General features: G+C 49.3%; 1 protein-coding gene across 1 annotated transcript; it reads right to left on the reverse strand.

Moving 5' to 3' along the window:
* Positions 1-3872: 3872 nt before the first annotated feature.
* On the reverse strand, positions 3873-11278 carry LOC104465017 (protein scribble homolog). Its single transcript, XM_010077905.1, has 5 exons — positions 11144-11278; positions 10723-10760; positions 9783-9857; positions 6947-6998; positions 3873-4118 (listed from the first exon to the last, which is right to left on the reverse strand). The coding sequence occupies exons 1-5, from the start codon at positions 11244-11246 to the stop codon at positions 3958-3960; spliced, it is 429 nt and encodes a 142-aa protein (XP_010076207.1). The 5' UTR covers positions 11247-11278; the 3' UTR covers positions 3873-3957.
* Positions 11279-11806: the final 528 nt, after the last annotated feature.

The following is an 11806-nucleotide window of genomic DNA, read 5'->3' on the forward strand; positions in this document are numbered from 1 at the left end:
TGTATGCTTTTATTCAGTTTTAGGGTGTTTTTTTTTTTCATGTGTTCATGACAAGAAGATTCTCCTATAAAATTTTTTTTTCCTAGTAATTAAACTTCTGTATGTGCTGTGTAAAACCTTTCTGAACTAGTGCGAGCCCTTCATCTGCCAGTGGCTGGACTAAACCCTGTGTCTGCCCAAGCTCTCTTTCTATGCTAAACTCACTCTTGACAGCTGGAGCAGGCCTTGGCCAAGGGGGTGATATTCCACTTTTCAACCTGGACAATGCTCCATGGTCTTCTGTAACTCAGCCCCTGCTGGATTCCCTCCATTGACCTGTACGTGGCCGTTTTCTTTCTGTCACTAGAGGTCATTCGGAGCCATATTTTTTAGGTTACATTTTTCAGTTCCTGCAGAAAGATTTACCATTATGGAGAGAAAAACCTTCTGATTATTTCCATTCATGATCATTAACATTAAAATGTTACTACAGTAGCTCCCCTTTAAAACTGGCAGACGTGTTCTTAAGAAAGTTTGTAAATTCCCATCGATTAAATTTGGGAACTGTTTGAATGGAAAACGAGTACGTTCGCAGCTTCCTTTACCAAACTTCCTACTGTACCCATACATACTTGTGTCCATGGTTCCATTATTGATGTTTTTCAGTCTTCTACACTTGTATTTGCTGCTCTTTAGCATATTGTGCTAATTAACTTTCCTGTAACTCTCCTTCATTCAGTTTTGTAAGTGCTTGAATATCTCTTTCATCAAACTCAGCATTTTGTGCAGCACTTGCTATTTGAGCTACAGCATCCTCTCATTTCTCACATCTTTAAAAATCATGAGTCCAGTCCTTCCCTCGTGCCTTCCAAGAATCATTCATTGTCTTGCTACTTATTAAGTCTCATGAAGCAAGAATGTTTTTTCAAGGCAGGTTGCAACTTTTCAAAAATTCACAGTTTGATTTGTCACAGTTTGATTCACAACGTTTGGTTTGTCATTGCTTTGAAATAACGTGTTTGCATAAATAAAACATTTTGAAAATTAGCCTTCTTGTGGTTGTAAAGGTGAGGCAGCATTTGGTGGTAAGCACGACTTCAGTGTTGAGCTGCAAGTCCGGCAGGGGAGCTGGCGGGCTGTTGTACTGCGAATCTGCGTGGACGTAAGTGCTAGGTTGTCCCTCGCTGCTCAGCAGCAGGCTCAGCATATGAGCAGAGCAGCCAGACAGGTTTTCTAGTTCTGAAACTCTTCTGAATGTGCTTGCTGTTAAGGCTTCTGGGACACCTTCCACCACAGCAGTCATTTCTGTCCTCCTGTTTGTACCCAGACTGGGAACGGGGCCCTTCCCATGGACTCTCTGGGGAAATGCCAACCGCAGAGGAAGGGGTGCGGGCGTCAATCCCAGCGCGGGTACGTGCAATGGACGGGTGCGTTACGGGAGACTGTCAGGCTGGTACGTTACTGTGTGCTTTTGTCTGAAAAAAGATGATGCTAAGGACCTGCCTCAGCTCTTACAAGGACGCTGATGATGTTTGTGAGAATGCATTTACTTTTGTCTGAAGTGTTGCGTACGTCATACCATCACCGTATGGGGAGTCCCTTTCAAACTACAGAAAGATGGAGCCAAGCGTTACTGGTTTGGGTTATCTTCCTCTCCCTTCAGCACAGATGCCAGTTTTCTACCAAATAGTAGCACATGCTTATCTGGATATTCCTGCAGGTGGCACTGATTTAGGTTATCATTAATTTATGCCCACAAAAGCAGAAAAATCATGGGTACGCTTGCTAGATTATAGGGTGACCAGTAATCCCAACCAAAGCGTTGATACAGAAATCGAAGACTTCACACCGGGCAAATCACATTAACTAAAGGCTCTAAAATGTAAAGTAAATTTTATTATCCTTGAACCACAAAATAGATTTCTTTGGTTGTACAAATTTCACTAGTTACAGTCTTGATGCGCTAATTTTCCCTCAGAGTCTCTCAGGAGAGAATGGGAGAGAACCCAGAGCCTGGCACCAGGTACCGCAAAGGGAAAGAAAAAAAAAAACCAATCAATCACAAGTTAGTCACCAAAAACCAATCCAGGATTGTTTCCAAAATTGCTGCTGTTAAAAAGCAAACGCTAAAATTAGATTTAAAAAGGAAAAGCTCAAATTGCTGATGATGGAAGCAGCCGTAGCTGCAGTTTGAGATTATCAGAGTTCCCCCTTCAAAGCTCAGTAAAATTAAAACGTATGAAGTCAGTTAAAATGATCCACTGGATTTTGGCATGAAGGGAGATTCTGAACTAAAGGGAACTGCATCCAGTTCTTTCACTCAGCAAATATACAAGCAGAAGTGCCTGTTGCTCCCAAGCTGCTTCAAGACACCGAGAGGCTCAAGGTCCAACTCTGGTCTTACTGCTGGCGGGGTCCAGCAGAGAGCACCAATGTCTCAGGGTGGGCAGGTCAGATTCCTGCCAAGCTCCGATGCCTTTCTCCCTAATTAGAGGCATTAAAAAAAAAAAGGGATGCTTTACTCCAGTAGTGGGCAGCAGAGCAGCAGAGACTGATTTCGGAGCTCTAAGCAGCATCTGTCTGTACATCTGCAGAGCTCCCTTGATACAGAATCCGTTCACAGCCCTTATTCCACTCATGGAAACCACCCTGCTCTTTTTTTTCTTTTTTTTTTTTTTCATTTTCATTTTTCTCCTCTGGCACGGGCAAGCATGGATTTTCTCTATTCTACAGGAAAGGGGGCTGCAGCCAACACGCCGCAGAGAGAACTGAGTAGTTATTGCAAGGCAGAGGCCAGCTCCGCCACAGTGCTCCTCCAGAGCCGGCGCTGGGCACCCCGTAACGTCACATTTTGTTCCACAGCTAGCAGGGAACACAGCGGATGCACCCTCTAGCACCCTCCTACGTGTAAGACCCCGTTACTCCTACCCTGACCCCAGCAACACCACTTCCTACTCTTCCCTAGTTCCTGAACCCTAACCCACTATTATCTTATCTGCTCTTTACCCCTCCTACCGCTGCCACCATCCCCTAGCCCCAGCTATCCTGCTCTCTATTGCTGTCACACACACACGGCTCTGTCCTCATCCTGCCCTGCTCACCAGCTCCATGACGGTGCCGACAGGAGACAGACGCTGGCCCCCCGACACCCAGCGCAGCAAAAAAAATTCACGCTGTACACACCAGATGCACACACACCTAATGTGCACGCCTCGGTAGGGATCTGTCTCCCAGGACAGCACGACGTCTGGCAGGAGCAGCGTCCGACACGGGATGGATTGCTGCGCTCACAGAGGCGAGTGGCACAGAGCTGGCACGGGCTCCTGCTTATTCTTGTCTTTGCTCGAGCACACAGGTGTCAGTGTCAGAGGGAGGCACTTCACTGAAATTCCTTTTTTTTTTTTCTTTTTCCCTTTTTTTGCCTCCAAGCTCCCCATTTCCACGTACTCCCAGAAGAAAGTGAGGTGACACGGTGCGGGAGGTGGAAGGAGATGCTTTTTGGCAAAAGACTGGAAATTAAATTGGAGCAAAGACAGGCTGGGCCTTCCTTCTAATTCATACCAGAGTAGAAGCTCCCATATTAACCACTAAAAAAAAATCCACGTTGAGAAAATAACAGCCGGAGCCCAACGCACTCTCACACTCGTACGTTCTCCCTGTCCTACCTCCCCCCCCACTATTTACAGGCTAACGAGCTGAGCTGCCCCCCGTCCTGCCCATGCCTCCTCTCCGTTTGCCACCAGCAAGTCCAGTGCTGTCCCGTTTTGTTCAGGACGCGCCCCAGTGCGTTATCGGGTGAGAACAGAGGGCGGTTCACAGCCTTGAAGGAAGTTGTTTGACCGCGGTGCTCCCCGGGGTGCTGGGTCCCCGCCAGGGTCCAGGTGGCAGCAGCGTGGGCAGTCCAGTGCTGTCCCTGGAGCACAGGAAGCTCAACAGCCCTGTGCCGGGCTATCCCCTCGCCCAGCGGCCTCGCGTCTTCTACGTGGGGACGGCAGCCTCCAGGCTGCGCCGGCTGTGCCGGAGCTTGCGTTTGCTGCTGTACAGGGCCATCTCTTCGAGTGCTGACGAAGTCGGTGTGGATGAATCGCGTGTTACTAACGTTTCCTCTTCCTCTGGCTGCCCATTCTGCTCCTGGGGAACTGCGCAGACAAGAGAAGATCAGGCGTTAAGAGGAAGAGCTGGGTAAGCATACAGCAGGACGGTTAACGTCGACACAAGGGATGTCCCGGCGCTGAGTCTGACTGATTGAAAGTAATCCCGTGCCCAGAACCTTTAGGTGAGCCTACTGCTGTAGCAACAGGACATGGGGTAATGGTTTGAAACTAAAAGAGAAGAGGTTTAGACTAGATATAAGGAAGGAATATTTGACACTGAAGGTGGTGAAACACTGGCACAGGTTGCCCAGGGAGGTGGGAGATGCCCCGTCCCTGGAAACATTCAAGGTCAGGTTGGATGGGGCTCTGGGCAACCTGATCTAGTGGAAGATGTCCCTGCCCACTGCAGGGGGGTTGGACTAGACGACCTCCATGGTCCCTTACAACTCCAACTATTCTATATTCTATGATTCTGTCTGCAGCTGATGTCCTGACTACTGTGGGTTCTGGGAAGGAAGCCCCACACAGGAGAAGATGCCTGCCCCTAACACCCACAATTCACTGAAAATTATCGGATGTGCCAAGAATTCGGGAAAATCAAGTGTGCTGAAAGGACTGGGGGTTATGCCGGTGCTCCAGGCAGTTCATTGGCTTTAACTGAGTGGCAGGCGCTGACGAGCAGTGCGACTGCCACTGTCGTTTGCCATGGCTCATGAGAGGCCTCGCTTCATGTTGAAGTTACAAAACTAAGCCCCTTCTGTAAATTCAGACTGTGGCTTGGGTCCCTCACCAAAGGAACTCTCCAGGGAAGATGCCCTGGCAGGGCAGGCTCTCCGTTAGCTTAGCCTCAGGGCTCTGGGGACGTGTTGTGCATCCAAAGCACGCTGCGGCTGTTACAGCAGCTCCCCCCATCCCGCCAGCAGCTGGCAGAGCTCATCCCCGGGCTCTGACCTACACCTGGACATCTGCCCTTCGCGGTAACTTGGCCTGAGCAACTACTGTGAGATACTTGTGTAAAAAGTTCCACAGAACCACAGATTTTTCCCTTCAAGTGCAAGCCAGCTCTGGGGAAGCCTCTCCAAGGTCTTTGAACGTAGCAGAGACCCTCAAATACAGAAATCTCTGAAGACTTATCGGACCAAAGCTGCACCGGCTGCTGCGCCGGCCCCAGGGGCCGCCTGCGGCTCTAGCGCCAGGCTCCAAGAGGCAACATCCCGTCACAGCACCCGAGGATGAGCAGCTGCTATCACTCAGAGTCCTTCCTGAACCATCGACTGTGGCATTAACCGGTTGTTTGAAAACGTCTCAGAACCACGTGCATGCAGGTGACAAATCTGACACCTCGAAAGGACACTGGGGCTGGCGAGCAGACGACTGACTACCGAACAAGGCAAACAGGAATACATAACGGCGTGGGCACATGCGGGGGAAAATCCAGGTGTGGGGTGGGGGAGGAAATCAGTGTGGCTCAGCGAGACGTCATTCCTTTTAGACCCTCTTAGACCAGAATTTCCCAAAGGAGCCAAACATGCACGTTAAGTGATCTCAACACAGCACACCCAACTCTTCAAAACACTCTTAGTTGTTCCGCAGCCGAAGCTCTTCACAAAAACAAGCTGCCATGGGATGAGGCGGCATGTCCTTTAGTGGGCAAGTCGTTAAAACACAGGAAATGTGCAGGAAGATGCTACCTGCTATCACGACACAGAGCAGCCATCTGTGCTAGGGTCACTGTTTGGTGACCGATGAGAAGCACCAGAAGGGAGGAAGATGTATTGAGAGAAACTGCTGGTGACACCGAGCGGAGTATCGGGGTACTCCAATGAAACTCAACTACAAAAACGGGTGTTAGGGTTTTGCAGAGGTGACTGGGCAATGCTGTGGAAGGTGAAATTCACTGGAAATGTGAATAGATTCAAAAAAGATGTAAACTCTCAAAGTAAAGGCCTCTGGTTTAGAAAGTGCTAAAACACAGATTGTTGCAGCCTGGAGCAGTATCCTGCAGGAATCACTTTATGCTTTTCTTACGCTCTTCTCTTGGCACTCCCAGGGGCTCACATCAGACAATACCAGACTAGCCAGAACCTCGTGCTGACTTAGGAAGTTTATTTTAATGCTATTGGATGATGTGTAAGCTCAACAAAAGTAATAGAATCAGGTAGAAATCCGGCACCAACTGTTCAAGGAAACAGAAGCGCTACTAAGGAGCAGGCATGTCCTGCTGAGCTCCACGCTACCACCACAGCCACCCAGAATGAAGTGAGAGGGAGTCTGAGCCCGTCTGTGACAGCTGGGGCAGAGAGACCTGGGACAGCCTGAGGAGACAAAGCAGTCAAAGCTTTAATTACTGTCTGTTTAGGGGACCGTGCACACACCTCCACAAGCGCAGACTGTGAGACTCACCTGGGTACGCCGGCACCCAAACACTCTCAAGTCTTAAACCAGGATGAATTTATCTGCAGCTGCCTGCTGCAGGCAGTGAGGTTCTCTGCTCTAGCAGAAGGGGCACAAGGCAGACCCTGAACCACGGACATTATCCACTGACAGCAGGGGACAGAGGCCAGAACTTCCCACCCACATTCTCCTACTGCTCTTTACTCCAGAACACAAAACCAGAAGAAAACCAGGCATGCTTGTCACACACCATTCCCAGCAGATTAGCCATGACTAAAGCACAATGCAAATATCCTACCCAACACTGAGTGTGGCGAGTTTGGAGGTTTCATTCTAGAATGGACAAAACAGGACATTGCTTCAAGCAGCAAGAAGCTGACGTCCTCAGGGTCGATTCCACGAGCAGGCAAAGGGGAACCCTCCAGAACCGTGGTGGGAATCAAGGAGTACCAAGACGACTCCTTTGGCCATGAGCTTACCTGAGTTATTTCTGTCGTCAGTGTATCTGAGGTCATCAGCTGCATCGGGGGACTGGAAGAGAACAGAAGACATGAGCATCCACCTCTGTGACGCTAGTGCCAGGGAATTCCCACCTCCCATCTTCCAACACACTGCACAGAACCTTTTGCCCTCAGAGGTGCTGGTAACGCAGCCGCCGGGGCACGACCTGCGGTGGACGCACACGATCACAGCATTAATCCTTAAAAAGCAGCCCATTGCCCCAGCTGCAGGATGAGGTGTGTCTGCCGTCAGAGCTCTCCTCGTCTGCTCTGAGTGTGTAGGGAGGAGACGGGCAGTGACATGAAAGGCAGAAAGCGTAAAGACCATAGAAAATGAGCAGAAATGTGAGAGGAGAGCAAAGACATGACCTATGTTTCCTTGAGAGTCCCGGATCCTAATTCTGCATCTGCACTGTTCCCAGGCCCAGCTTCTTGCACAAAATCAGCTTTCTGCTGTATATTCAGGTGTGTACAGAGAACTGGTGAGGGATAGGAAGAACAGAATCACAGAATCGTTTAGGTTGGAAAACCTTTAAGATCATCAAGTCCAACCGTGGACTGCCAAGTCCACCACTAAACCACGTCCCCAGGTCTACAAGTCTCAGATACCACCAGGGATAGTGACTCAAGCAGTTACATCCCTACAGACGGCAGAGACAGCTCTGGAGAAGTGGCTAGGTGATAATCATGGAACTCCACAAGTTCCTGCTAATTTTAAAGCCTTCACAAAATGAAGACCATTCCAACACCCAGAGCCATGTGTAGCTCATCAGACCAGAGTGCCAGCACCATCAGAAAACAACTTTGCTCATGGTCATGAAGTGGCTTGAAAATCAGCATTTCTCTGGTGACACACGTAAGTGTCCCAAGCCTGACTTATTTTGCTGCAATAGAGAATTTAATCTAGCGGTATACTGTACTTCAAGGATAGAAAGGTCAAAGCATTCTGTCATGGTATTCTGTCTACTTCAAAAGTGGCTGCGTTTGTTACTTCTACTATTCTCCCTAGGTTTGTACACAACACTTAACTGAGCTCGGCACTCTCTGAGCTATGCAAATGGAAGGACAGGGTTTCAGAAGAGCTCACTATTCACCAAGTTTAGTAACACCAAACACTACTGATCAAAATCTGTCTTTAAGGGGTTTTCTTGCTCAGCTCAAGAGCACAAGTGAGGAGTAGCTTAATTTTTCTTTAGTTGTACGATAAAGGATGGTGGCTCTATACACTTACATGGAAAGCATTAGGGAAGTTTCACAGCTGTGAGAGTGCAAGAATACATTTTATATCTCCATATAAACTTGCCTATTTTGTGCAACAACATGGGAGGAGGCAGGAAAGAGGGGAAGATATCTCAGCCCATTTGGTGCTTTAGAAATAAAGTGACTGCATGGCAGAAGACAAACTCTTCACGAAGAGCAGAACACGGGGGGCTGTGATGACTTTGGCACACGTTGCTGGGGAGCACAGCCCAGCCAAACAGCACGGCACTGATCCAACGTGAGTGACACCATTGTGTGGCTATGGCGAGAAAGAAACACAGTCTCCTAATTCCTGCACTGCTGAGAGGTCCAGGGGAACTGCCCGATGGTTTGGAGGTGCAGCCTCCCTTGGAGGCACCCTCTCAGCTGCATGGAGACCCAGTGCTGCCCTGTGGCCTCAGCAGAAGCTTGGGGAACCCTGGGGGGTCCAGAGCTTGAGTGGCCAACCCTCGAACTCACTGGGTACAGAGCCTGGCCAGGGGCACACCCCAAAGGGAGGGATCTTTAGAGAAACCAATGAGCGACTACCAAGGGCTGAGCAACACCGCCAGTGAAAGGAGTCAAGAATATGTATCGAATAATGTATAACTGCCTGAGCATCCTCCAGCTGCAATTCTGCTGAAGTCAGCCTGGCTTTGGGGGTGACACCTTGGACCTGGGGTCCTTGTGTCACGACAGCAGGATAAAACCCAAGACATCAGTCCTGGCTAGCTCTCCAGACACACCACAGACGTAACTGCAGCTATCTGCTTCATTGTCGTTATATAAAACTGAAAAAAAACACCTAAAAAAAAAAAAGTACAGCCACAGAGTACCTGCTCCCATCATCTGTCACAAATGCCACCAGTTAATGACTGACCCTGACAGTAGCAGAGGCAGCTCACAGTCCTGGGCAGCTGGCGCGAGGTGGCCCTCCTTGAGCAGAGGGTCAGACACGATGATCTCCAGAGGTCCCTGCCAGCCTCAACAGTTCTGTGGTTCTGTGACAAAGCAGCTTAAATGAAATGAGGTTCTTTCAGGGGGAGAACCACCTCACCATGGCGCTCATCCTTGGAACCTGCTGTTTCTTACCGTGCGATTACCTCAGTTCATCTACAGCAGAGTTACAACATACGAGAACTGTCCCCACAGCTGCTTCTTGGGCAGGATGCTGGACATGTTCAAGTTTGAAGTTAACATTTGCTCCAATGTGCAGTTTGTTGGCAATCATGTCTATAGTTTTTTTCTTCCCTTTTAGTTCTCATCTTTCACTTACAAATATTTCAGGATCAACTAAGGTGAAGATGTAGCTGCTCTGTATTTGCAAAGACTTTGTCGTTAATTTTAAAACCCTCTGGACCAACTTTTTCACAATTCCACTGGACTGAAGACTCCAACACACCGTCAGCTGTGCAGCACGGCTGGTTGTCATTGCCTCTCCCACAGACAGGGCATCCGAGGAGGACTTCCTCACACCAGCCAACCTCTGCTCTGAAGGTCATCGCTCTGTGTGCAGTCATGTCCACCAAACCAAGCCCTAACCGATCTAGCAGACGGTTCACCATGCAGTTTATACCTGGATTTCGTAAACAGGTTTGGAGGAAGGAATAGCAGCAAATTCCCGGTAGTCAAACTTCTTTTCAGACATGGACTGGAAGGGACAGCAAAAGAGAAGACACAGAGAAGAGAGAGTAAGGGGAGAGAAATGGATGGAAGGGCAGCAGCAAGCTGAGCAATCTGCACAGAGATCACAGCAGAAGCGGAGCGTCATTCTGAGTCAGTGCCCAGAGCGCCTGGACACAGCCTCTGAGAAGGAGGCATCTCCGGGACAGTGTCTCTTTGGCTGTTCTGCTGTCAGCACAGGGGTTCCAGGTTGCAGAGAAAACATTATGTGCTCCAGTAAAATGCACATCAAGTTAGGCAGGAAACCTATTTTTGTGGGAAAATTTGTGGCAAGGTTCCTGGTGGCTCTAGCACCATCAGGATTTCAGTCCAGAACTGCTGTGTTGTGTGACCTGGGGCACAACCTGGTCCCCTCTCTGGGCAGCTGCTCCTGCTCTTCTCTTTGTCTGCCTTACTGATTCTGAGAGTTCTCTGCAACAACGTCCTGTTGCATTTATACAGTTCTGAGAAAAAGGAAAATGCTGATGTCAGCTGAAGTTCTCCTTGTTATGCTGTTGAGGAAACAAGGGGCCAAAGTCTCTGAAGTGAAAGGCTTTCTGAATGCAGAGATGGAGCAAACACACCAAGAAAGGGATGAAATAATAAAACAGGAAAGCAGAAAACAGACATTACATCGCAGTGTTAAAAAAGGGGGGATGCCTCTAGCAATAGGTATGGCAGAGCTCCATCCACCATGCCCTGTTCACAGAGACGTATATCATGCAGCCAGACCTGACTCAAGTATTTAAGTGGGGATCCCAGGGCCCAGATGCACAGTCCACACCCAAGCTGAGCAACTGATTGATCCCAGGATGACAGGCGAGAAAACAAAAGCAAGTAAAAGTATGTCATACCAGCCTTCCCGGTGAAGTGATGTTTCTGGGACTGCAATCTGCAGAAGATGACAGAAAAGCACTATTTAGAGAACGGCTGTTTTATACGCAACACTTCCCCCATCTGCCCCTTCCACTCAGCAGCATTCAAGTGTGATAAGAGACAGTGGTCAGGAAAGACACTGCCTTCTCGGAACAAATGCCTCTTTCCTGTCTTTTTAGTCATGATGCCGGGTTTATTTCTGCTCTGCATACCTCGGGTGTTCTCTCACATTTTCTATAGATCAGCCCCATCCCCTATGCTGAGAGATGTCGTACACCCCAAAGGACCTTCCAGTCCTGGCTGACGGAGGAAACTGCTTTCAACAGGTCTGTTTTCAAGCGAGTTAAGCTAGAGAAGCACTAATTTTTTTCCTCAGAGACAGAGACAGCTGTACAGTACCTTCCAGCGGTGTTGGTGACGGGGTAGGAGCAGGTGACGGTGACTCTGCCAGCTGCTCCAGTGTGCTGCGTTTCTTCCCCTCCTTGGACTTGGCAATAACCATTTGAGCTTTAAGAGCGTCCTGTTCAAGTGATTTCATCCTGCCTCAGAAATGAGGGAGAAAAAAACCAACACATCAGACATTGCCTTCTCCACTAGAGGTAACGCCTTCTTCTGCGCCCAGCAGCCGGACCACGGCCAGCAGCTGAGAGCAGAAGGGCGAAGCTAAGCACCCCTGGTTCCCCGAGGCAGACAGGCTTTCAGAGCAGGAGAGGACAGCTTGGTTTGCTGTCGTCCTGACACAGGCATGCCATCACGTGTTGAAGTGACAGAGCCCCGAGCTAAGCCTCAACGCACTGAGAAGCCACAGGCATGTCCAGAGGCGCCGCGTTCGATGGGAGAACAGCCCAAGGAAGGGGAAGGAGCCACAGGAGCAGTTCTCAGGGCTTTCCTCTCCTCTGTGCTCTCAGTGTGTTGCTTCTTAACCCTCTTCAGCCATCAGGACATTATGAAATAGCCAAGAAAAAGGGGGCTCAGCCCTCAGAAATACCTGCTCCCTTCTCCCAGCCAAACAGACCCAGCATCCCCCCTCGTTCCCATCGAGTCAACGGCTGGCCGCCTGTG

This window comes from Pterocles gutturalis, unplaced genomic scaffold (assembly GCF_000699245.1).
Source record: "Pterocles gutturalis isolate BGI_N339 unplaced genomic scaffold, ASM69924v1 scaffold17558, whole genome shotgun sequence".
NCBI lineage: Eukaryota > Metazoa > Chordata > Aves > Pterocliformes > Pteroclidae > Pterocles > Pterocles gutturalis.

What these genes read in the sequence shown, in the direction of transcription:
- LOC104465017 (XM_010077905.1), bottom strand. Translation starts at nt 11,246, where the DNA reads ATGGTTATTGCCAAGTCCAAGGAGGGGAAGAAACGCAGCACACTGGAG. An exon ending in GTCACCAACACCGCTGGAAG is followed by an intron (nt 10,761 to 11,143) that starts GTACTGTACAGC and finishes CATCTTCTGCAG; the next exon opens with ATTGCAGTCCCAGAAACATC. An exon ending in TGACGACAGAAATAACTCAG is followed by an intron (nt 4,119 to 6,946) that starts GTAAGCTCATGG and finishes TTGTCTGCGCAG; the next exon opens with TTCCCCAGGAGCAGAATGGG.